General features: G+C 41.8%; 1 protein-coding gene and 1 pseudogene across 1 annotated transcript in view; one reads left to right on the top strand and one right to left on the bottom strand.

The window, feature by feature from the left end:
* Nucleotides 1-26246, top strand: part of LOC138416216 (CD5 antigen-like) — a 42423-nt gene extending 16177 nt beyond the window's left edge. Inside the window, exons 3-6 of the mRNA XM_069545047.1 lie at nt 4012-4335; nt 12983-13009; nt 19313-19636; nt 25245-26246. Coding sequence (XP_069401148.1) covers nt 4012-4335; nt 12983-13009; nt 19313-19636; nt 25245-25264 — 695 coding nt within the window. The 3' untranslated portion in view covers nt 25265-26246. The remainder of the gene's footprint in view (nt 1-4011; nt 4336-12982; nt 13010-19312; nt 19637-25244) is intronic.
* LOC138416221 (lathosterol oxidase pseudogene) lies at nt 9953-11018 on the bottom strand (annotated as a pseudogene).
* Nucleotides 26247-26458: the final 212 nt, after the last annotated feature.

Genomic DNA, 26458 nt, shown 5'->3' with positions numbered 1-26458 from the left:
CTTTCTCACCCTTCAGTTCTCCACATCCTGAAAGTGGTAGAAGAATTCCCAGAAGACTGCATACATGCCTGAGTACTCTCTAGGCCACTCCTAATCTGCAGCCAATATCTCATTTCTTTGCAGAGTCTTCACCCAAAGTGCGACTGGTGGGAGGTCCCCATCGCTGTGAAGGGCGGGTGGAAGTGGAACGGAATGGCGAGTGGGGCACTGTGTGTGACGACGGCTGGAACATGAAAGACGCGGAAGTGCTGTGCCGGGAGCTGGGCTGTGGAGCAGCCAAGGGGACACCCAGTGGTAATTTATATAAGCCCCTGGCGGATGAAAAACAAAAAATCTTCATCCAAGAAGTCAACTGCAGGGGGACGGAAGATAAATTGATTAAATGTGACCAGCTGGAAGACGTTTATGATTGCTCCCACAGCGAGGATGTAGGCGCAATATGTGAGTGAGTATGGCAGGACTTAAAGACTATAAGCCAACTGTCCATACCTCGCATGACCACTCTTTGTCCTCTTTATCTTTATTCTCCACCATGAATTTATGGTTAACTGATTCCTTGTCCTTCACTTCTCACCCTTTCTCAACTGTGGACCCTGGAGACAAATATATCCTCATCTAGAACTGGTACTCCTCCTTGGTTGAACAGTGGCACTAGTGATAAAGAACCCGCCTGCCAATGCAGAGACTTAAGAGACATGGGTTCAATTTCTTGGTTGGGAAGATCCCCTGCAGGAGGGCACAGCAACCCACTCCAGTATTCCTGTCTGGAGAATCCAGTGGACAGAGGAGTCTGGCGGGCTACAGTCCATAGGGTCACATGGAGTCGGACATGATAGAAGCAACTTAGCACACACACTTGGTTGAATTAATGATTTTCTCTTACATTCAATCTTAGTTTTTCTTTGTTTCAATCTATTCAAGAACGTGATTCTCTCTTCATGCACACAAACATGCACAGGTCTAATAACTGCTAAACATTTGTATCTAAAGCTCAGATGGAGTTATGGGGAAGAAATGAGCTCCCAAAATGCAATGTAATTTTATCAGCTCTCAAGGAGTCTATCATCTAGTTAGGTAAACTGGAGATGCTCACAGGAAACCAACACACAACAACTGTGTGTATATATGTATGCATGAGTGCATGCTCAGTTACTTCAGTTGTGTCTGACTCTTTGTGACCTTATGGACTGTAGTCTGCCAATCTCCTCTGTCCAAGGGGTGCTCCATGCAAGAATACTGGAATAGGTTGCCGTGCCCTCCTACAGGGGATCTTTTCCACCCAGAGATTGAACCCAGGTGGATTCTGTACCCACTGAGCCATGTGGGAAGCCTATATATATGTACACATATTCATATACAACAATTATATATAGATTATATTAGCATATATATATTGTGTATGTATATATGTATACTAGTCCCTTAGGCAAATCACAGTCTAATGGAAAAGGAGATAAATACATAGAAAATTATTAATGCATAGAAAGCAAATATATGAAAGGAATAAAGGAATACAACAACAATTATATATATATATGGAGTAGAAATTTGGGTCCTGAGAAATTGTGCTTAATTCATATAGGTATCTGAGTCATTCCATGTAGCCCATGTTGTCATATACTGTTCATAGTGATAGACCACAAGCGAAGAGTGCAAATATTGTCCGTCCAGGTACAACAGACCTCTCCATGGAGTCTTGGCAAACTTAGATATTCTTTATCACTATATCTCTCCTGGGCTGAGGGGACTTGATAGGATTGCTTCAAGCCTATTAAATAGAATCTTCTTGAGGACAGCAATGCTAACTATCTTGATCATCACTTCTCTGTGTTCATAAGACAGTGCTTAGAATGTAGTATTCAGAAGTTTCCTGACTTGTCCCTTGTCTCCCTATGCAGTCCTCTATACTCCATGTCTAGGTCTTGGTTTCCTTAAAACTTACCTGGAGACTCTGTGAAGCCCATCTCCCACTCCCAACACATAGAATCTTCTAGACCCAGTTTTAGGGCTCTGAGACTTTGAGGCTCTGACTCTTCCCTTACTCAGTACTCTCTGTATTTCTTCTGAGCTAGGTTCTTGGACATGAGAAAATGTCATGGGAAGTAGCAAGGATGGTTGGAGTGGATCATTGATATTGAGAGAGGGAGTCAGGTTGTTTAGCCCAAATTATATGTAGACGTCTCCATGCTTTCAGTGCAGGGGAAATGGGTTCAATCTCTGGTCAAAAACCCACAATCCCACAGTGGCTAGAATGAAAACCACATTACAGAAAGTTAATCAGGATGAAAAATGACAGGGTTATGTCCCAGATTAAGGGACAAGATAAAGCCCCAGAAAAACAACTATGTGAAGCAGAGATAGGTAAACTTCCAGTAAATGATAGTGAAGATAATGATAGTAAAGATCATAGGATCTCAGACATAGAATGGAGAAGAAGGAAGAGATGTTTACCAAAGACCTATAAGAACTAAAAAACCAACGAAGATGAACCACACACTAGAAGGAATCAGTAGCAGAATAACTGAGGCAGAAGAACAGTAAAGGACCCGGAGGGCTGCATGGTGAAAATCACAGCCACAGGAGAGAATATAGAAAAAAGAACGAAAACAATGAAGACCAGACTAAGAGGCCTCTGGGACAACATTAAACACACCTGCGTTTGCATTATAAGGGGTCCCAGAAGGAGAAGAGAGAGAGAAAGGACCCAAGAAAATATTTGAATAATGGATGAAAATTTCCCTAAGATGGAAAAGAAATATTTAAACAAGTCCAGGAAGTGCAGAGTCCCAGGCAGGATAAATTCCAGGAGGAACACAATGAGACACACACATAGTAATCAAACTGACAAAAGTTAAAGACAAAGATAAAATATTAAAAGCAACAAGGGAAAAATATAAGGGAACTCCCATGAGGCTGTAAGCTGATTTCTCAACAGAAACTCTACCAGACAGAAGAGAATGGCGTGATATATTTTAAGTGAAGAAAGAAAAACCTGCAACCAAGAATACATTACCCAGCAAGACTCTCATTCAGATTTGATGGAGAAGTCAAAAGCTTTCCAAACAAGCAAAAGTTTAAGAGAGCTCAGCACCACCAAACCAGTTTTACACAAATGCTAAAGAAACTTCTCTAGGCAGGAAACACAAGAGAAGGAAAAAACATACACAACATAAACCTAAAACAATGAAGAAAATGGTAATAGGATCATACATATTGAAAATTAACTTAAATGTAAATGAATTAAATATACCAACCATAAGACTTAGACTGATTGGGTGGATGAGAACATGTGCATGTATGCACTTACACTTATCACAGCACTCTACTTAACTCCCCAAAGTGTATGTAATTATTTTATATTGCTAGGTTAATCATGTTTCCATTACGGCTTGCAATTGCAGTTATCTTTTATTTTTGTCTGGCTATTGATTATGAAACTAATAAATAAACATCTTTTACTATTTTGATCATATAACTAGTAGCCGCTTAGTACCATTGATCACTTTAGCAGCATTATTAACTGAAATACAGATTGTGTTCAATTTCACACAAAAATGCATGTATATATGCTATACTTTGTTTGGTTGGAAGGTAATTACAAAAACTAAAATTTTATGCAATGTATTTATTGATATGATCATTATAGCATTGTGCATCTTAATTTCTGTTAGAAAATATACTTTTGAAGTAATCATATGAAGCACTTATTTGTACCAAATCCAAAGGTAGGGATATTAAGCCTGTTTTTCCAAGTTTCACCAAGGGCCAAGTAGAAATACAGTTTAGATAATAATAATAATAATAATAATAAAAAAAGAATGTAGCAGAACCAGAACTCAGAGATGGAGTCCTGGAGCTCCTCTTCCTTGTCTTCCCCTTTGACCCCCACTTTCTCACCCTTCAGTTCTCCACATCCTGAAAGTGGTAGAAGAATTCCAAGAAGACTGCATACATGCCTGAGTACTGTCTAGGCCACTCCTAATCTGCAGCCAATATCTCATTTCTTTGCAGAGTCTTCACCCAAAGTGCGACTGGTGAGAGGTCCCCATCGCTGTGAAGGGCGGGTGGAAGTGGAACGGAATGGCGAGTGGGGCACTGTGTGTGACGACGGCTGGAACATGAAAGACCCGGAAGTGGTGTGCCGGGAGCTGGGCTGTGGAGCAGCCAAGGGGACACCCAGTGGTAATTTATATAAGCCCCTGGCGGATGAAAAACAAAAAATCTTCATCCAAGAAGTCAACTGCAATGGGACGGAAGATGAGTTGACTAAATGTGACCAGCTGGAAGATGTTTATGATTGCTCCCACAGCGAGGATGCAGGGACAATATGTGAGAGTGAGTATGGCAGGGCTCAATGACTATATGCCAACTGCCCATACCCTGTTTGACCACTCTTTGTCCTCTTTATCTTTATTCTCCACCATGAACTAATGGTTAACTGATTCCTTGTCCTGCACTCACACTTTCTCAACTGTGGACCCTGGAGACAAAAATATTTTCATCTAGAACTGTTACTCCTCCTGGAACAGTGGCACTAGTGATAAAGAACCCGCCTGCCAATGCAGAGACTTAAGAGACGTGGGTTCAATTCCTGGGTGGGGAAGATCCCCTGCAGGAGGGCACAGCAACCAACCCCAGTATTCTTGCCTGGAGAATCCAATGGACAGAGGAGTCGGCGGGCTGCAGTCCATAGGGTCACACAGAGTCAGACATGACTGGAGCGACTTAGCACCCACAGTTGGTTGACCTAATGATTATCTCTTAGTTTCCATCTTAGTTCCTTTCTTTCTTTCTTTTTTTTCAATCTATCTGAGAACCTGATTCTCTTCTTTACACACATCCACATGCACAGATCTAATGACCACTAAACCTTTGTATCTAAAGTTCATTTGGAATTATAGGGAAGAAATGAGCTCCCAAAATATACTGTAACTTTGTCAGTTTCAAGGAGTCTATCATCTAGTTAGGTAGACAGGAGATCTTCATAGGAAATTAACACACAACAACTGGGCATATATATGTATGCATGAGTACATGCTCAGTTGCTTCAGTTGTGTCTGACTCTTTGTGATCATATGGACAGTAGCTTGCCAAGCTCCTCTGTCCATGGGATACTCCAGGCAAGAATACTGGAGTGGGTTGCCGTGCCCTCCTCCAGGGGATCTTTTCCATCTAGGGATTGAACCCAGCCAGGTCTCCTGAGTCTCCTGCATTGCAGGTGGATTCTCTACCCACTGAGCCAGCTGGGAAGCAAATACATACACACAGACACAGACACAGACACATACACACATACACACAAACACACACATATTCAACAATTGTATATATACAATTGTTGTGTTTCTTTATTACATTCATATATTTGCTGTCTATGCATTAATAATTTTTTGTATGTCTATCTACTTTTCCGTTAGACTGTGATTTGGCTAAGGATCTAGTCTATGTTTCTCTTTGTTATTCCAGTTTTTTATCAGTTAGTTCAGTTCAGTTCAGTCACTCAGTCGTGTCTGACTCTTTGCGACCCCATGAATCACAGCACACCAGGCCTCCCTGTCCATCACCAACTCCTAGAGTACATTCAGACTCACGTCCATTGAGTTGGTGACGCCATCCAGCCACCTCATCCTCGGTCGTCCCCTTCTCCTCCTGCCCCCAATCCCTCCCTGCATCAGAGTCTTTTCCAATGAGTCAACTCTTTGCATGAGGTGGCCAAAGTACTGGAGTTTCAACTTTAGCATCATTCCTTCCAAAGAACACCCAGGGCTGATCTCCTTCAGAATGGACTGGTTGGACCTCATTATAATCCAAGGGACTCTCAAGAGCCTTCTGCAACACCACAGTTCAAAAGCATCAATTTTTCGGTGCTCAGCCTTCTTCACAGTCCAACTCTCACATCCATACATGACCACAGAAGAAACCATAGCCTTGACTTGACAGACTTTAGTCGGCAAAGAAATGTCTCTGCTTTTCAATATGCTATCTAGGTTGGTCATAACTTTTCTTCCAAGGAGTAAGCGTCTTTTAAGTTCATGGCTGCAGTCACCATCTGCAGTGATTTTGGAGCCCCCAAAAATAAAGTCTGACACTGTTTGAACTGTTTCCCCATCTATTTCCCATGAAGTGATGGGACTGGATGCCATGATCTTCGTTTTCTGAATGTTGAGCTTTAAACCAACTTTTCACTCTCCTCTTTCACTTTCATCAAGAGGCTTTTGAGTTCCTCTTCACTTTCTGCCATAAAGGTGGTGTCATCTGCATATCTGAGGTTATTGATATTTCTCCCAGCAATTTTGATTCCAGCTTGTGTTTCTTCTAGTCCAGTGTTTCTCATGATGTACTCTGCATATAAGTTAAATAAGCAGGGTGACAACAAACAGCCTTGACGTACTCCTTTTTCTATTTGGAACCAGTCTGTTGTTCCATGTCCAGTTCTAACTGTTGCTTCCTGACCTGCATACAGATTTCTCAAGAGGCAGGTCAGGTGGTCTGGTATTCCCATGTCTTTCAGAATCTTCTACAGGTTATTGTGATCTATACAGTCAAAGGCTTTCGCATAGTCAATAAAGCAGAAATAGATGTTTTTCTGGAACTCTCTTGCTTTTTCTATGATCCAACAGATGTTGGCAATTTGATCTCTGGTTCCTCAGCCTTTTCTAAAACCAGCTTGAACATCAGGAAGTTCATGGTTCACGTATTGCTGAACCCTGGCTTAGAGAATTTTGAGCATTACTTTACTAGCATGTGCTGCTGTTAGTCGCTTCAGTCGTGTCTGATTCTATGCAACCCCATAGATGGCACCACCAGGCTCCCTCGTCCCTGGGATTCTCCAGGCAATAACACTGGAGTGGGTTGCCATTTCCTTCTCCAATGCATGAAAGTGAAAAGTGAAAGGGAAGTCGCTCAGTCGTGTCTGACCCTCAGCGACCACATGGACTGCAGCTCACCAGTCTCCTGCGTCCATGGGACTTTCCAGGCAAGAGTACTGGAGTGGGGTACCATTGCATGTGAGATGAGTGCAATTGTGAGGTAGTTTGAGCCTTCTTTGGCATTGCCTTTCTTTGAGACTGGAAAGAAACCTGACCTTTTCCATTCCTGTGGCCACTGCCGAGTTTTCCATATTTGCTGGCATATCAAGTGCAGCAGTTTCACAGCATCATCTTGCAGGATTTGAAATCTCAACTGGAATTCCATCATCTCTGTTAGCTTTGTTTGTAGTGATGCTTTCTAAGGCCCACTTGACTTCACATTCCAGGATGTCTGGCTCTAGATTAGTGATCACACCGCTGTAATTATCTGGGTCATGAAAATCGTTTATGTATAGTTCTTCTGAGTATTCTTGCCACCTCTTCTTAATATCTTCTGCTTCTGGTAGGTCCATTCTATTTCTGTCCTTTATCGAGCCCATCTTTGCAGGAAATGTTCCCTTGGTATCTCTAATTTTCTTGAAGAGATCTCTAGTCTTTCCCATTCTGTTGTTTTCCTCTATTTCTTTGCACTGATTGGTGAAGAAGGCTTTCTTATCTCTTCTTGCAATTCTGTGGAACTCTGCATTCAGATGCTTATATCTTTCCTTTTCTCCTTTGTTTTTCACCTCTCTTCTTTTCACAGCTATTTCTAAGGCCTACCCAGGCAGCCACTTTGCTTTTTTGCATTTCTTTTCCATGGGGATGGTCTTGATCCCTGTCTCCTGTACAATGTCACGAACCTCAGTCCATAGTCCATCAGGCACTCTGTCTATCAGATCTAGGCTGTTAAATCTATTTCTCACTGCCACTGTATAATCGTAAGGGACTTGATTTAGGTCATAACTGAATGGTCTAGCGGTTTTCCCTACTTTCTTCAGTTTCAGTCTGAATTTGGTAACAAGGAGTTCATGATCTGAGCCACAGTCAGCTCCTGGTCTTGTTTTTGTTGACTGTATAGAGCTTCTCCATCTTTGGCTGCAAGGAATATAATCAGTCTGATTTCGGTGTTGACCATCTGGTGATGTCCACGTGTTGAGTCTTCTCTTGTGTTGTTGGAAGAGGGTGTTTGCTACGCCCAGTGCATTTTCTTGGCAAAACTCTATTAGTCTTTGCCTTGCTTCATTCCACATTTCAAGGCCAAATTTGCCTGTTACTCCAGGTGTTTCTTGACTTCCTACTTTTGCATTCCAGTCCCCTATAATGGAAAGGACATCTTTTTTGGGTGTTAGTTCTAAAAGGTCTTGTAGGTCTTCATAGAACCTTTACACTTCAGCTTCTTCAGCGTTACTGGTTGGGTCACAGAGTTTGATTGCTGTGATATTGAATGATTTGCCTTGGAAATGAACAGAGATCATTCTGTTGCTTTTGAGATTGCATCCAAGTACTGCATTTCAGACTCTTTTTTTTTTTTAACAGTCATAATCAACTTTTATTGTTTACATAAATAGATTAGACAATACCTTTGCAAACATGTTTTCTCAGCATACTTATATTACAACACATGACATTTCTTAATGAAAGTTATCTGTTAAATCTTTTCACAGAGGGAGTGGGAAGAAGTAAAGAAACAGGAGGGTGTCGAAATAAGATTTCTAAACTAATCTTCAGTGATAGGCCTAAAACATTTGGCAATTATTTCCTTTTATTGAGATCACAGGATTGTAAGTTTGAAACATATCAAAAGTGCAGTGCATCAATTTAATTAAAAATACCAGTAGTGTTAAATACATTACCTGGGCATCAAATTTCCCTTTCTACATATATTCAGAGTCACGTCATTTTACACTTATTAAATAACAATTGAAAACAATAACCATCAAAATTTTAAATCCCGGATCTGGATTAAATCAAGGTAGTAATAATGTTTTATAAAATCCCAATGTATCTGTTCATCAGTAAAACATAATAGTTGACGATGTCGCCAGAGAGTAAGTTTTTCATGTTTGGAAAGACAATAATCTTGTAACACCTGCTATTAATCAGGTTACTGAGCTGATAATACATTATGATTTTTTTCAAACCTATGTTTCTACTTGAACAAAGCACAAGTTGTCATATCAACACAGTAAGTCCCCTACATACAAAACTTCACGTTTCTAACCTTCAAAGATGAGGACATGTGCTCGCATGTCCCATCAGGTAAGCTCACATATCTAGTGTACACTGTCACATGCGTGCACCCTGTACAAGTGGCTGCACTTTCGTGTACTTTACTGTACAGTGCTATAGAGTACGGTATTTTTATTTCAAGCCCAGGATGTCTGAAGCAAGCAGAAAAGCAGTGGTGATTTAGCTGGTATTCCCTATTGCTGATGATCTGGAGGTCTTCCATCTCCCACCTCCTTGAGTTAGTAACTCTCCTCGCCTGTTCAGTCGATGACAGCCCGTGTGCCATCTGCTATACTATATTACTGTACTTTTCAAGGTACTGTACTATACAAGTAAAGATGTTTATTTTTTGTGTTTACATATTATTTGTGTGAGAAGTCTTATAAATCTATTACAGAACAGTACTATATAGCCAATTGTGTTGGTTGGGTAGATGAGCTAATTTTGTTGGACAAATTTGACTTACGAACGTGGCTCTCGGAAGGGAACTTGTTTTTACATAGGGAACTTTCTGTACCAAATACTTAATCATTCCTGATATGAGGAATCATCTTCATATTAGTACTTCTTTGTTGTGCCATTTAGTCTTGATATCATTAAACACAATGAATTTTACTTTAATGAATATGCACAAATTAAGGCAAAAGGACATAGCCCAGTCCCCTCAATAATCTATCCTCTTACTTTAAAAAACTGCTGTTGAGGCTATACAAATTACAGATCTGCTGGCTAGAAAGACACAACTTGTCCCTTAGAGCAACATCCAGTATTTGGAGCCTGAGGTTAAAATAGTGGTACACATGGCATGTTCCCTTGATCTACCATCATGAGCATTCCTCAGCTATACCCACAATACTGATTTTTCAAATGATCCTGTTCACTTGCTATGCCTCCTAGTGGTAACGTATGTAGATTATTTTTCCTTGATTAAAATTTTTTAATAATTGGGAAATAATCTACTCAGTCTTTGTGCACTCTCCATTGAATAATTTTTCATTTTTATAACCATTTCCTCCAAGGCTATTGTGCTTTTCTTCTGCCATTTTCTTCACATAATTAAGAGGTCCAGTCCCCTCAAAGGAGGAGGGATTTCTGAATGAGCCTCCAATTCTATCCCACAAGGTGAAATACTGTCCATAATTATAGTCAAAGAGCATATGGTGGTCTGTGTGATGAGCCGAGCCATTAATAAAAAGGTTTTAAGAGCTGGGGAACACGAAAATCACCATCATGAATGGAAATTGTCCAGATATTGACCAAGATATACAAGCTTAAATAAACTACCTTGTGTAACAGGAAGATAAAAGGGTATATGTGGTAAGGCAGACTCTGAAGGAAGCCGTCCAGAGGGTGAAAAGCGTGACTCGCAAATGGAGTTGAAATCTTCCAGACATGATGAGGTTTGTGTAAGCGCTTATAAACAAGTCTATGATGAAGGCCTCTGTGAATCCAGTAGATCAGCATGTCAGTGAAGAAGAGAAAGGACAAGACACTAGCAGCGAGCTGAAACCAGCCATATGGAAACTCTCCTATGCCGTCATAGAGTCTGCTGTAATCTCTCACCTCTAGTAGGAACAGTAAAACCGTGGGGATGCTCATCCATGGCATTGACTGGACAGAATGCGCAATCTCTCGAGAGATTGAGTCTTTAAAAATTGTGGGTGTTTCATTAATAAATGATCATAGACAAAATAATAACTCAGTGTTGCAAAGAAGAAATACAGTATAAAAGCACCAAGATTTGTTACAATCAGGAGAGTGATAGCTTGTCGGAAGATGTTGTCCTCTGGCCATGTGGCTGGATATATGTACGGTGTAAAAACATAATAATCTGCAATACTGAGTACAATATCCATCTTAGCCCCTAGAAAGAATTGGCCGCCCGGGCCCAGCCGCCAACTTGGTTCCTCCGGGGCACCTGCAGTTCCAGCTAGTGGATCGCCACGGTCAGCCAAGCAGCCAAAGTCTGCATTTCGGACTCTTTTGTTGACCATGATGGCTACTCCATTTCTTCTGAGGGATTCCTGCCCACAGTAGTAGATATAATGGTCATCTGAGTTAAATTCACTCATTCAGTCCATTTTAGTTCGCTGATTCCTAGAATGTCGATGTTCACTCTTGCCATCTCTTTTTTGACCATTTCCAATTTGCCTTGACTCATTGACCTGTCGTTCCAGGTTTCTATGCAATATTGCTCTTTATAGCATTGGGTCTTGCTTCTATCACCAGTCACATCCACAGCTGGGTATTGTTTTCGCTTTGGCTCCATCCCTTCATTCTTTCTGGAGTTATTTCTCCACTGATCTCCAGTAGCATGTTGGGCACCTACTGACCTGGGGAGTTCCTCTTTCAGTATCCTATCATTTTGCCTTTTCATACTGTTCATTAGGTTCTCAAGGCAAGAATACTGAAGTGGTTTGCTATTCCCTTCTCCAGTGGACCACATTCTGTCAGACCTCTCCACCATGACCCGCCCATCCTGGGTGGCCCCTCAGGGCATGGCTCAGTTTCATTGAGTTAGACAAGGCTGTGGTCCTAGTGTGGTTAGATTGACTAGTTTTCTGTGAGTATGGTTTCAGTGTGTCTGCCCTCAGATGCTCTCTTGCAACACCTACCATCTTACTTCGGTCTCTCTTACCTTGGACGTGAGGTATCTCTTCACGACTGCTCCAGCAAAGCACAGCCACTGCTCCTTACCTTGGATGAGGGCTATCTCCTCACCACTGCCCTTCCTGACCTTGAACATGGAGTAACTCCTCTAGGCCCTCCTGCCCCCACGCAGCCCCTGCTCCTTGGACGTGGAGTGGCTCCTCTTGGCTGCCGCACTAACTCAGGCATGGAGGAGAGAAGGGGAAAAAAAAAAAAGAAGAAACAACATTTGACACTTGTAATTTGTTTGTTCCACTTGAGGACCCCTAGCCTTCCTGCCTGTTACCCTCTCATTTGCTTTTCAAGACATCTTTATTCTCCCCAACCGTACATCTGTTGTGGAATCTGGAGTCACAAAACACACCTCAGAGGACACTCAAGACAGTGGACTACAGTTTATTACACCAGCGGGTCCAAGGGGATCAGTTCCCAACAAGGACCCTGATGTTTCTGAGAGGCCCAGTTTTATACCCCCCCTCCCCCATCCCCTGCTATGTGACTGGTTACTTGTTAGCAACCTCTTTGTTGTATATGACTGAGTTTTACAACAAATAGGTGCTAGGAGAACAAACAATTAAGTTAAGGGTGTGTGGAGCGTGGACAATGATTATACATCAAGGGGGATATCTCCATGGTTAATCTAACAGGGGCAGCCTAAGCTCAACTACAAGCTCCATTTGTCATCTGTAGGGAGGGAAGTCTCCAGCATACCTGGTTTTCACTAGCAACAGTTCTCTCACTCTTGGACAGGGTTCAGTCCCAGTTCACATCCAGTCTTTAAGATGGATGACAGGCTTTAAGATGGAGTCGCTCTTGCTTCTCTCACACTGGTCCCAACACATCTTCCCAGAAACCTCCAACATGTTTTCCTGTTGGACTCAGATACTGCATCACTACACTTCTAGTTTAGGTGGTCATCACCGATCAATCTAATAGATTAACATAGAGAATCAAATCTATCCATGCCTGGGGTAGAGCTAACATCAGATGGAAAGGGAACATGATAGGTCTAGTTAGCCATGGTAGAGTGGGTCTTTTTGGCTCTTAGTCAGCGTCCATGTGTTTTTTAAAGGCTGGTCATTTTAAGAGGAGAAGGAGGAGAAGGAGAAGGTCCCTACAAGGTCTAACCTTGGAGGCTGTGTAATTACCTCTCTGTCCCACAAAGTTCAACAAAACTTTCTAGAGAGGTGTTTTGGAACAAAAATTGACTACTTGATCTCATTCACTTCTTTCTCTCTCTCTTTTTATTTCCTCAGGCTTTTGCACCGGACCTGGACTTCTAGGTAAGATTTTTTGGGGTCCTAAGAGGGTGGACTTTCAGCTCTGGAGAGTGGAAATTTTGATACCTGGGGCCAGGGAGAGAGGCTGTGTTTCAAAAGAGCCACAGTAGATTTTCTTTCTGGTTTCCCAACCCACCTACTCAGTCTTATATGGGTAGTTTTGCATTTCCAAAACTTAGAGAAAATTTGAGTGGTTTATACTGCAAAGGGATTCCTCTCCGTTTGGCCTGTATGACCCAAGATGCTAGCCCAGCTCTAGCTCCATCATCTAACAAAGCAGATGGTTTTCTTTCAGGCTCAGAAGACACCTCATCTCCTGGAAAATAAACTTTCTTCTGCCCTTCTATATTCTACTACTTCCTGGCCCCTCTGCCAACTTTAATGTTATCATTGAACTAGAAATGCACCAACCTCTGTGCACCTCATGGCTTCATCAGCAGAGTGCAGGCTGGATTTCAGTGGCCGCTGGCCACCTCTTCAAGGGGTCTTTCAGCAGAGCACAAACGGTTCTACTGAGGAGAGAATGGGAAGGCACAAAGAGAATTAGTCTGTGGAAGAGGAAGCCTCTGATGGTCCAAAAATCAAGGGGACTGGTTGAGGATTATGAGTTTCTTTGACATTGTCTCTTCAGCCTATTCTTTCTCTTGATAGTAGAGGCATTATGAAAGAGGAGCAGCTGCAAACTCTGCTATGAATTTGGAGGACCTTACACCCTGCTGGGTCAATTTGCTTCCTTAAAGAAATGCTGTTTCTGGGTCCCAGACCAATACTCAGATGACCTGGTTTTTCTCCTCTGGCTTCCAGGGATATGTCTTGCTGCAAGTGCCACGAGACAGCTGCTCTCTTTATACCCAGGGAGGGAGGACCCACCCCGGGTCCTTGTCTCTCAAGCCCTCAGCTAATAAAGTAGGCTAAAACACTGTCTAGGACACAACTGCCCTGATGAGCTCCTTTGTTCTTCTCTCTAGCTTTTAAATCTTCTCAGCCCTTGTCTTCCCTTTAGCTGCATTTCTTTGATACTTATTCTCTTTCTCTCTCTTAAACATATTTCTTCTCTCCTACAATGTGATCTAGTCCTCTACTCCATGGAAAAGGAAAACTTATTTAAAACCAGAATTTGAGGGCTTCCCTGGTGGTGCAGCAGTTAAGATGCCACACTTCCAATGCAGGGTGGTAGATTTGATCCCTGCTTGAGGAACTAAGATCCCACATGCCATGTGGCATGGCCAAATAAAAAGTAAACTGAAAATTTTATAACTCAAAATAAAATAAAATAGCCTGTGCATGATCCTGATATCAAATATTTGATAGAGCATAAATAATGTCTATCCAAACTTTAATCTTAGTTACAATGCTCCAGAAGTTATTTCTAGATGACTTTTCTTGAATTATATATACATGGCAACCCACTCCAGTACTCTTGCCTGGAAAATCCCATGGATGGAGGAGCCTGGTAGGCTGCAGTCCACGGGGTCGCACAGAGTTGGACACGACTGAGGCGACTTAGCAGTAGCGGCAGCCTTAAACTTCAGAGTGCAACAATGGGAACTTTTCTTAGTTTTTTATAGCTCTATTTTAATTTTTGTCTCTAATCTCCAGTCCTCATGTCATTTCCCTCAAGAGAGTATAGAAGAGGAGAGAAATAAGAACAAAATAATAAACCAAATATAAACTTCTCAATGCAGTTTAAAATGAACTAGGTCAGACGTCTTTTACCCAACTACTTCTTCTGGGGTTGATGCCAAGTTTTAGGGAGTTTGTGCAGAATTCAGACAAAGTTCAGTTCAGTTCAGTTCAGTCGCTCAGTCTTGTCCGACTCTTTGCGACCCCATGAATTGCAGCACGCCAGGTCTCCCTGTCCATCACCATCTCCTGGAGTTCACTCAGACTCACGTCCATCGAGTCCGTGATGCCATTCAGCCATCTCATCCTCAGTCGTCCCCTTCTCCTCCTGCCCCCAATCCCTCCCAGCATTAGAGTCTTTTCCAATGAATCAACTCTTCGCATGAGTTGGCCAAAGTACTGGAGCTTCAGCTTCAGCATCATTTCTTCCAAAGTAATCCCAGGGCTGATCTCCTTCAGAATGGACTGGTTGGATCTCCCAGCAGTCTAAGGGACTCTCAGAGTCTTCTCCAACACCACAGTTCAAAAGCATCAATTCTTCGGCGCTCAGCCTTCTTCACAGTCCAAAGCTCACTCCATACATGACCACAGGGAAAACCATAGCCTTAACTAGACGGACTTTAGTCGGCAAAGTAATGTCTCTGCTTTTGAATAAACTATCTCGGTTGGTCATAACTGTTCTTCCAAGGAGTAAGCGTCTTTTAATTTCATGGCTGCAGTCACCATCTGCAGTGATTTTGGAGCCCCCCAAAAATAAAATCTGACACTGTTTCTACTATTTCCCCATCTGTTTCTCATGGAGTGAAGGGACCGGATGCCATGGTCTTAGTTTCCTGAATGTTGAGCTTTAAGCCAACTTTTTTGCTCTTCTCTTTCACTTTCATCAAGAGGCTTTTGAGTTCCTCTTCACTTTCTGCCATAAGGGTGGTGTCATCTGCATATCTGAGGTTATTGATATTTCTCCCAGCAATTTTGATTCCAGCTTGTGTTTCTTCCAGTCCAGCGTTTCTCATGATGGACTCTCCATAGAAGTTAAATAAGCAGGGTGACAATATACAGCCTTGACGTACTCCTTTTCCTATTTGGAGCCAGTCTGTTGTTCCATGTCATGGTCTAACTGTTGCTTCCTAACCTGCTTACAAATTTCTCAAACTAGGTAGGCAATAGAAATTTGGGTCCTGAGAAATTATATTTCATTCATACCAGTGTCTGAGTCATTCCATGTAGCCCATGTTGTTACTGTTCATAGTCCGATAGATTACAAACCACAAGTCCAAAGTTGTCCCTCCAGGTACAACAGACCTCTCCCTGGAGGCTTGACAAACCTAGATCTTCTTCATCACTATATCTTTCTGAGGCTGAGAGGAATTGATGGGACTGCTTCAGGCCTATTGAAAGGAAACTTTTTGAGGACAGCAGTGTTAGCTATCTTGATCATCACTATTCCCTGTGTTCATAAAACAGTACTTGGAATGTAGTATCCAGAAATTTGTTTCCTGATAAGCTCTTCTCTTGTCTTCCTACACAGTCTTTTATACTCCATGTCTAAGTCTTGGTTTCCTCAGAACTTATCTGGAGACTCTGTGAAGCCTATCTCCCACTCCCAACACATAGAATCTTCTAGACCCAGTTTTAGGGCTCTGAGACTTTGAGGCTCTGACTCTTCCCTTACTCAGTACTCTCTGTATTTCTTCTGAATTGGGTTCTTGGACATGGGGAAATGTCATGGGAAGTAGCAAGGATGGTTGGGAGTAGATCATTGATACTGAGAGTGTCAGGAGGGCTAAATTTGTTTAGCTGAAATTATATCTAGACATCTCCATGCTTTCAGTGCAGGGGAAATAGGTTCAATCTCTGGTCAAAAACCCACAATCCCACAGTGGCTAGAATGAAAACCACATTACAGAAAGTTAGTCAGGATGAAAAATCACAGGATTATGTCCCAGATTAAGGGAGAAGATAAAGCCCCAGAAAAACAACTATGTGAAGCAGAGATAGGTAACCTTCCAGTAAATGATAGTGAAGATAATGATAGTAAAGATCATAGGATCTCAGACATAGAATGGAGAAGAAGGAAGAGATGTTTACCAAAGACCTATAAGAACTAAAAAACCAATGGAGATGAACCTCACACTAGAAGGAATCAGTAGCAGAATAACTGAGGCAGAAGAACAGATAATGGACCCAGAGCACTGCATGGTGAAAATCACAGCCACAGAACAGAATATAGAAAAAAGAATGAAAACAATGAAGACCAGACTAAGAGGCCTCTGGGACAACATTAAACACACCCGCGTTTGCATTATAGGGGTCCCAGAAGGAGAAGAGCGAGAGAAAGGACCCAAGAAAATATTTGAATAATAGATGAAAATTTCCCTAAGATGTAAAGGAAATAGTTAAACAAGTCCAGAAAGTGCAGAGTCCCAGGCAGGATAAATTCCAGGAGGAACACAATGAGACACACACATAGTAATCAAACTGACAAAAGTTAAAGACAAAGATAAAATATTAGAAGCAACAAGGGAAAAATGACAAATAACATATAAGGGAACTCCCATGAGGTTGTAAGCTGATTTCTCAACAGAAACTCTACAAGCCAGAAGAGAATGGCGTGATATATTTTAAGTGAAGAAAGAAAAACCTGCAACCAAGAATACATTACCCAGCAAGACTCTCATTCAGATTTGATGGAGAAATCAAAAGCTTTCCAAACAAGCGAAAGTTAAGAGAGCTCAGCACCACCAAACCAGCTTTACACAAATGCTAAAGAAACTTCTCTAGGCAGGAAACACAAGAGAAGGAAAAGACATACACAACATAAATCTAAAACAATTTCTTTAAAAATTACGAAAATGGTAATAGGATCACACATATTGAAAATTAACTTAATTGGGGGAATGGCATTGAAACATGTATACTATCATATAAGAAATGAATCGCCAGTCCAGGTTCGATACAGGATGCTTGGGGCTGGTGCACTGGGATGACCTGGAGGGATGGTACAGGGAGGGAGGTGGGAGGAGGGTTTAGGATGGGGAACATCTGTATTCCCACAGTGGATTCATGTTGATGTGTGGCAGAACCAATACAATATTATAAAGTAACTAGCTTTGAATTAAATAAATTTAAATTAAAAATAAAATATATACAATTTAAAAGATAAAAGAAAAAAAAAGAAAATTTACTTAAATGTAAATGAACTGAATATACCAACCACAAGACTTAGACTGGCTGGGTGGATGAGAACATGTACAGTTATGCACTTACACTTACCACAGCACCCTGCTTAACTCCCCAAATTGTATGTACTTATTTTATATTGCTAGGTTAATCATGTTTCCATTATGGCTTGCAAATTGTAGTTATCTTTTTGTTTTTGTCTGGCTATTGATTATGAAACTAATAAACATTTTTTACTATTGTGATCATGTAACTAGTAGCAAATTAATACCATTGACCATTTTTTTGGTCAACAGAAAAATAAAAGAATTCTGTATCACTAAAACTACCATTTAATAGAAAAACCTGTAGTCACTTTTCAAAATCCAGATGCATATTAGAATTATCTTGGAAGTTTTTGAAACATGCAAATGCTGAGGGACTGCTTTTTATCTCCAAAGCTCCAGATGTATTTCTAATGAGCCACCATATTTAAAAACAACTGGATATATGATGACCTTTTACTTTTATCTAGTCTGTTTCAACTTTTCTATTTCATGTTCAGTGCTTCATGTTTTCGTTTCATTAGTGTATGTTTTCCAGTTTCTCAGTCTTTTTTTTTTTTTTTTTTTGATGTTCTCTCTCAAGCCTTTATTGAGCATAGTAGAAAAGCTTTGGTATACATATATATATATAGTTTGCATAATACATATATTTTAGAAAACATACGATTTTTTGGTTAGCTAAAACACTTATGACATTTTGACTTCACTTGTCTGACCTAGTATGAATAGAATGCTAGATTTCTAATTTATATTCACTCAAAACCTTGACTTAGTTCCACATATTTTGGCATCTAGGGTTCCTGCTGGTAATCTAGAAAGTTTATTATCTTAGATTTAAAAAAACTGAATGAGGCTTGAAAGTTCCAATTCAATTCTGAGAATATAAAGGTATACTGTGTTGTTAAGAAAAACCAAACAAACAGGGAGCTAACTTGTGATACAGTATTATTAACTGAAATACAGACTTTGTTCAAATTTCACACAAAAATGCATGTATATACACTATACTTTGTTTGGCTGGAAGGTAATTACAAGACAAACTAAAATTTAATGCAATGTACTTATTGATATGATCATTATAGCATCGTGCATCTTAATTCCTGTTAGAAAATATACTTTTGAAGTAATCATATGAAGCACTTATTTGTACCAAATTCAAAGGTAGGGATATTAAGCCTATTTTTCCAAGTTTCACCAAGGGCCAAGTAGAAATACAGTTTAGATAATAATAATAATAATAATAATAATAATAATAATAATAAAAGAGTGTAGCAGAACCAGAACTCAGAGATGGAGTCCTGGAGCTCCTCTTCCTTGTCTTCCCCTTTGACCCCCACTTTCTCACCCTTCAGTTCTCCACATCCTGAAAGTGGTAGAAGAATTCCAAGAAGACTGCATACATGCCTGAGTACTCTCTAGGCCACTCCTAATCTGCAGCCAATATCTCATTTCTTTGCAGAGTCTTCACCCAAAGTGCGACTGGTGAGAGGTCCCCATCACTGTGAAGGGCGGGTGGAAGTGGAACGGAATGGCGAGTGGGACACTGTGTGTGACGATGGCTGGAACATGAAAGACGTGGAAGTGCTGTGCCGGGAGCTGGGCTGTGGAGCAGCCAAGGGGACACCCAGTGGTAATTTATATAAGCCCCTGGCGGATAAAAAACAAAAAATCTTCATCCGAGAAGTCAGCTGCAATGGGACAGAAGATGAGTTGATTAAATGTGACCAGCTGGAAGACGTTTATGATTGCTCCCACAGCGAGGATGCAGGGGCAATATGTGAGAGTGAGTATGGCAGGGCTCAATGACTATATGCCAACTGCCCATACCCTGTTTGACCACTCTTTGTCCTCTTTATCTTTATTCTCCACCATGAACTAATGGTTAACTGATTCCTTGTCCTGCACTCGCCCTTTCTCAACTGTGGGCCCTGGAGACAAAAATATCCACATCTAGAACTGTTACTCCTCCTGGAACAGTGGCACTAGTGATAAAGAACCCGCCTGCCAATGCAGAGACTTAAGAGACGTGGGTTCAATCCCTGGGTGGGGAAGATCCCCTGCAGGAGGGCACAGCAACCCACTCCAGTATTCTTGCCTGGAGAATCCAATGGACAGAGGAGTCGGCGGGCTGCAGTCCATAGGGTCACAGAGTCGGACATTACTGGAGCGACTTAGCACCCACAGTTGGTTGACCTAATGATTATCTCTTAGTCAATGTTAGTTCCTTTCTTTCTTTCTTTTTTTTCAATCTATCCGAGAACCTGATTCTCTTCTTTACACACATCCACATGCACAGATCTAATGACCACTAAACCTTTGTATCTAAAGCTCATTTGGAATTATAGGGAAGAAATGAGCTCCCAAAATATACTGTAACTTTGTCAGTTTCAAGGAGTCTATCATCTAGTTAGGTAGACAGGAGATCCTCATAGGAAATTAACACACTGGGCATATATATGTATGCATGAATGCATGCTCAGTCGCTTCAGTTGTGTCTGACTCTTTGTGATCGTATGGACAGTAGCTTGCCAAGCTCCTCTGTCCATGGATACTCCAGGCAAGAATACTGGAGTGGGTTGCCGTGCCCTCCTCCAGGGGATCTTTTCCATCTAGGGATTGAACAGCCAGGTCTCCTGAGTCTCCTGCATTGCAGGTGGATTCTCTACTAACTGAGCCACCTGGGAAACCAATACACACACACACACACACACACACACACACACACACACGCAACAATTGTATATATACAATTGTTGTATTTCTTTATTCCATTCATGTATTTGCTTTCTATGCATTAATAATTATCTGTCTGTGTATCTACTTTTCCTTTAGACTGTGATTTGGCTAAGGGTGTAGTCTATGTTTCTCTTTTTTATTCCACAGTTTTTTATCAGTTAGTTCGGTTCAGTTCAGTCGCTCAGTCTGTCTGACTCTTTGCGGCCCCATGAATCACAGCACGCCAGGCCTCCCTGTCCATCACCAACTCCCGGAGTTTTCTCAGACTCACGTCCATCGAGTCAGTGATGCCATCCAGCCACCTCATTCTCTGTCATCCCCTTCTCCTCCTGCCCCCAATGCCTCCCAACATCAGAGTCTTTTCCAGTGAGTCAACTCTTCGCATGAGGTGGCCCAAAGTACTGGAGTTTCAGCTTTAGCATCATTCCTTCCAAAGAAATCCCAGGTTGACCTCCTTCAAAATGGATTCATGGGATATCTTTGCCTTCCAAGCGACTCTCAAGAGTCTTCTCCAACATCACAGTTCAAAAGCATCATTCTTCGGCACTCAACCTTCTTCACAGTCCAACTCTCACATCCATACATGACCACAGGAAAAACCATAGCCTTGACTAGATGGACCTTAGTCGGCAAAGTAATGTCTCTGCTTTTCAACATGCTATCTAGGTTGGTCATAACTTTTCCAAGGAGTAAGCGTCTTTGAATTTCATGGCTGCAATCACCATCTGCAGTGATTTTGGAGCCTCAAAAAATAAAGTCTGACACTGTTTCCACTGTTTCCCCACCTATTTCCCATAAAGTGATGAGACTGGATGCCATGATCTTCGTTTTCTGAATGTTGAGCTTTAAGCCAACTTTTCCACTCTCCTCTGTCACTTTCATCAAGAGGCTTTTAAGTTCCTCTTCACTTTCTGCCATAAGGGTGGTGTCATCTGCATATCTGAGGTTATTGATATTTCTCCCAGCAATCTTGATTCCACTTGTGTTTCTTCTAGTCCAGTGATTCTCATGATGTACTCTGCATATAAATTAAATAAGCAGGGTGACAATATACAGTCTTGACCTACTCCTTTCCCTATTTGAAACCAGTCTGTTATTCCATGTCCAGTTCTATCTGTTGCTTCCTGACATGCATACAGATTTCTCAAGAGGCAGGTCAGGTGGTCTGGTATTCCCATCTCTTTCAGAATTTTCCACAGTTTCTTGTGATCCACACAGTCAAAGGCTTTGGCATAGTCAATAATGCAGAAATAGATGTTTTTTTCTGGAACTCTCTTGCTTTTTCCATGATCCAGCAGATGTTGGCAGATCTCTGGTTCCTCTGTCTTTTCTAAAACCAGCTTGAACATCAGGTAGTTCATGGTTCATGTACTGCTGAAGCCTGGCTTGGAGAATTTTGAGCATTACTTTACTAGCATGTGAGATGAGCGCAATTGTGCAGTAGTTTAAGCCTTCTTTGGCATTATGTTTCTTTGGGATTGGAATGAAAACTGACCTTTTCCAGTCCTGTGGCCACTGCCGAGTTTTCCAAATTTGCTGGCATATCGAGTGCAGCACTTTCACAGCATCATCTTTCAGTATTTGAAATAGCTCAACTGGAATGCCATCACCTCCAGTAGCTTTGTTTGTAGTGATGCTTTCTAAGGCCCTCTTGACTTCACATTCCAGAATGTCTGGCTGTAGATAAGTGATCACATCATCATGATTTTCCGGGTCATGAAGATCTTTTTTGTGCAGTTCCTCTGTGTATTTTTGCCACCTCTTCTTAATATCTTCCACTTCTCTTAGGTCCATACCATTTCTGTCCTTTATCAAGCCCATCTTTGCATGAAATGTTCCCTTGGTATCTCTAATTTTCTTGAAGAGATCTCTAGTTTTCCCCATTCTGTTGTTTTCCTCTATTTCTTTGTACTGATCCCTGAGGAAGGCTTTCTCATCTCTTTTTGCTATTCTTTGGAACTCTGCATTCAAATGCTTATATCTTTCCTTTTCTCCTTTGCTTTTTGCCTCTCTTTTCACAGCTATTTGTAAGTCCTCCCCAGACAGCTATTTTGCTTTTTTGCATTTCTTTTCCATTGGGATGGTCTTGATCCCTGTGTACTGTACAATGTCACGAGCCTCATTCCATAGTTCATCAGGCACTCTATCTATCAGCTCTAGGTCCTTAAATCTATTTCTCACTTCCACTGTATAATCATAAGGGATTTGATTGAGGTCATACCTGAATGGTCTAGCGGTTTTCCCTACTTTCTTCAATTTCAGTCTGAATTTGGTAATAAGGAGTTCATGATCTGAGCCACAGTCAGCTGCTGGTCTTGTTTTGTTGACTGTATAGAGCTTCTCCATCTTTGGCTGCATAGCATATAATCAATGTGATTTCGGTGTTGACCATCTGGTGATGTTCATGTGTAGAGTCTTCTCTTTTGTTGTTGGAAGAGGCTGTTTGCTATGACCAGTGCATTTTCTTGACAAAACTCTATTAGTCTTTGCCTTGCTTCATTCCACATTTCAAGGCCAAATTTACCTGTTACTCCAGGTGTTTCTTGACTTCCTACTTTTGCATTCCAGTCCCCTATAATGAAAAGGACATCTTTTTTGGGTGTTAGTTCTAATAGGTCTTATAGGTCTTCATAGAACTGTTCCACTTCAGCTTCTTCAGCATTACTGGTTGGGACATAGACTTGGATAACTGTGATATTGAATGGTTTGCCTTGGAAATGAAGAGAGATCATTCTGTCATTTTTGAGATTGCATCCAAGTACTGCATTTTGGACTCTTTTGTTGACCATGATGGCTACTCCATTTCTTCTGAGGGATTCCTGCCCACAGTAGTAGACATAATGGTCATCTGAGTTAAATTCACCCATTCCAGTCCATTTTAGTTCGCTGATTCCTAGAATGTCGATGTTCACTCTTGCCATCTCTTGTTTGACCACTTCCAATTTGCCCGGATTCATGGACCTGACATTCCAGGTTCCTATGCAATATTGCTCTTTACAGCATCGAATCTTGCTTCTATCACCAGTCACATCCACAGCTGAGTATTGTTTTTACTTTGGCTCCATCCCTTCATTCTTTCTGGAGTGATTTCTCCACTGATCTCCAGTAGCATATTGGGCACCTACTGACCTGGGGAGTTCCTCTTTCAGTATCCTATCATTTTGCCTTTTGATACTGTTCTTCAAGTCTCAAGGCAAGAATACTGAAGTGGCTTGCCATTCCCTTCTCCAGTGGACCACATTCTGTCAGACCTCTCCACCATGACCCGCCAATCCTGGGTCGCCCCACAGGCATGGCTTAGTTTCATTGAGTTAGACAAGGCTGTGGTCCTCGTGTGATTAGATTGACTAGTTTTCTGTGAGTATGGTTTCTTTGTGTCTGCCCTCTAATGCCCTCTTGCAACACCTACTATCTTAGTTGGGTTTCTCTTACCTTGGATTTGGGGTATCTCTTCATGACTGCTCCAGCAAAGCGCAGCCACTGCTCCTTACCTTGGACGAAGGGTATCTCCTCACCGCTGTCCTTCCTGACCTTCAACGTGGGATAGCTCCTCAATGCCACCCTGCGCCCGCGCAGCCACTGCTCCTTGGATGTGGGGTTGCTCCTCCTGGCCACCGCCCCTAGCCTCGGGAACGGGGTGGCTCCTCCCAGCCGCCCCTGACTTCGCTCCTCTAGCCCATTCTTAGTGCGCCAGTTGCAGCCACCCGTGCTTAGTGTGCTGGTTTGGCTTATTGTCACTAGCCAGATTTATATTAATCTGTGGGAATGGGGCTGGGGGAGGGGGCTCTTTGTGACTATCCATGAGAGTGTCTTTTCAGAGAAGCCAGGATTCCAGCTGTAAATTGTAGACCTCCCACTATTGTTGGGTTTCCCTTGCGGCTCACCTGGTAAAGAATCTGCCTGCAATGTGGGAGACCTGGGTTTGATCCCCTGGATGGGAAGATCTCCTGGAGAAGGGAAAGGCTACCCACTCCAGTATTTTGGCCTGGAAAATTCCATGGACAGTATAGACCATGGGGTTTCAAAGAGTTGGACACTACTGAGCGACTTTCATTTTCACTTCACGGGAGGGTAAAGGCAGAAATCTTGTCCCCATATGAGTCAGGAGATGCAAAGTATAGTCCTTGTGTGGCTTACTTAAGAGAATTACAACTCTGCAGCCCAGCTTTTAATTAGCGTGGGATGCTGGCATGCAGGGCTGCCTGGTTACATACTCAGGGAATTGTATAAGAGCTGAGAGATGATAAAAAATATGAAGAGCAGCTAGTGCCCAGAAAAGGAGGGCTTTATTGATGGAAGACTAGTGTTTGAGTCTTGAGCCTGCCATTCTGAGGCTAGTTAAGCTTAGCTAATCAAAAGGAGATATTTGCTCCATTTCTCTCGAAAAGTTTTGTGATTGTGGAGAGCGAGTAGTGCTAATATAAGTGAATATGGTTTGTGACTCACATGGGAGCTGGTTGAATAAGTCTAGGGCACTGAACTAAATTCTGACGTGATTTACATCAGTGTGAGATAGGTATGTGATTAGGATCTGGGAGGGTCTCCCTTTCCTATTCTGGGAACCAGTCTTCTTTCTTGACCTCTTTGAGCTTGAATGAAATAATCCTTTCTTGACATGTCCCGGTCCTTACTGTACATTCTTCTTCTCTTTACAGAAGAGCAGCCTTATCTTTGATGTTTGGCCTGACTCTGGCAGGGCCTGAGTGTCCTTTGCTTTCTCCTGGTCTTCAATGGCTTAGTGTAAGCACTGGGCCTGTAGGCTCAGCTATCACTCCCTCAGCCCCTCAGCAAGAATCTGGACACTCTTTGCTCTGAGCCAAGCACCCCCATCATCTCCTGGAGATATGAGTTGTTGAATTCTCTCTTTCCAAGGAAGATGATCTCCCAGTCACCTGCTCCTCACTGTCGACCCTCTGGCATTGATTCTGGCCCCTCCTGCTTCTTTCCAACGAGCCTGGGATCCCCAGATCTGTTCCTTTGACCACTACAGGATATTTCTAAGACCAAACATACATGTCTGTAAAGAACACGAAAGGAAGGAGACAACAAAAGGAAAATTTGAAGGGGAATATGGGTAAATAATGAGCTGAAACTTGAGGGAAAGCTCTTTGAATGTTTTTTCTCAAGCCTTCAACACTTTTTCTTAACCTTCAACATTAACATCTCACTATTCTCCTGTTGTCTGATTAAAGAAAACACATTCTTTCAAGAGCAGAGCAGTATCCTGTCATCCTACACCTTTCCATGACACTTGGAAAAGAAATATCACACCCTCTGAATGCCCATAATAAAATGCCTTTGTTGACTATCCATATACAACTTGCCAACATGGTGTGCATTTAACAAGAAGAATCCCACAATGTATTGTAATTTTCCCAAGGAAAAATGTATGGACCTGTGACTAGAAGGGAAAGGAAGAGATGCAGAAAGAATTTTGGGGAATCTGCTGTTGTGCCTCATGCCAATTGGATGATATCATTTTAATTTTGTCAACTCAGATTTTAGGGTCTGTAAGTCTGATGCAAGACAGGATGAAACTAAGGAGAGAATCATGACTTGGTTCTAAATACCAACAACTTCAGGCTCTGAGACTGAGTTGAGTACCTGTAATGTGTCTGCATTTATGCTTGCTAATAAAGTAGATCTCACAGCCTCAAGAGTTGCCTCTCTGTGTGATACGCTCTTTCTACCCAAGGGGAAAGCAGGTGTGTCAGTTTTACAGGGGTGGCCTTTCAGGTAGGATTAGGTAGAAGAGAACCTGCTGGCAGATGCACTGATGTGTGTAATACAGCTCTCTCCTCTGGATGGAGAACTTTCTCTCTATTTCCTATCATGGGAAAAAATAGGGAAAATTAGCTTCATAAAAGAG

Source organism: Ovis canadensis, chromosome 1, assembly GCF_042477335.2.
Source record: "Ovis canadensis isolate MfBH-ARS-UI-01 breed Bighorn chromosome 1, ARS-UI_OviCan_v2, whole genome shotgun sequence".
Classification (NCBI taxonomy): Eukaryota; Metazoa; Chordata; class Mammalia; order Artiodactyla; family Bovidae; genus Ovis; species Ovis canadensis.
The sequence above is the reverse complement of the archived record's forward strand: the minus strand, read 5'-3'. Positions and strand labels throughout refer to the sequence as shown.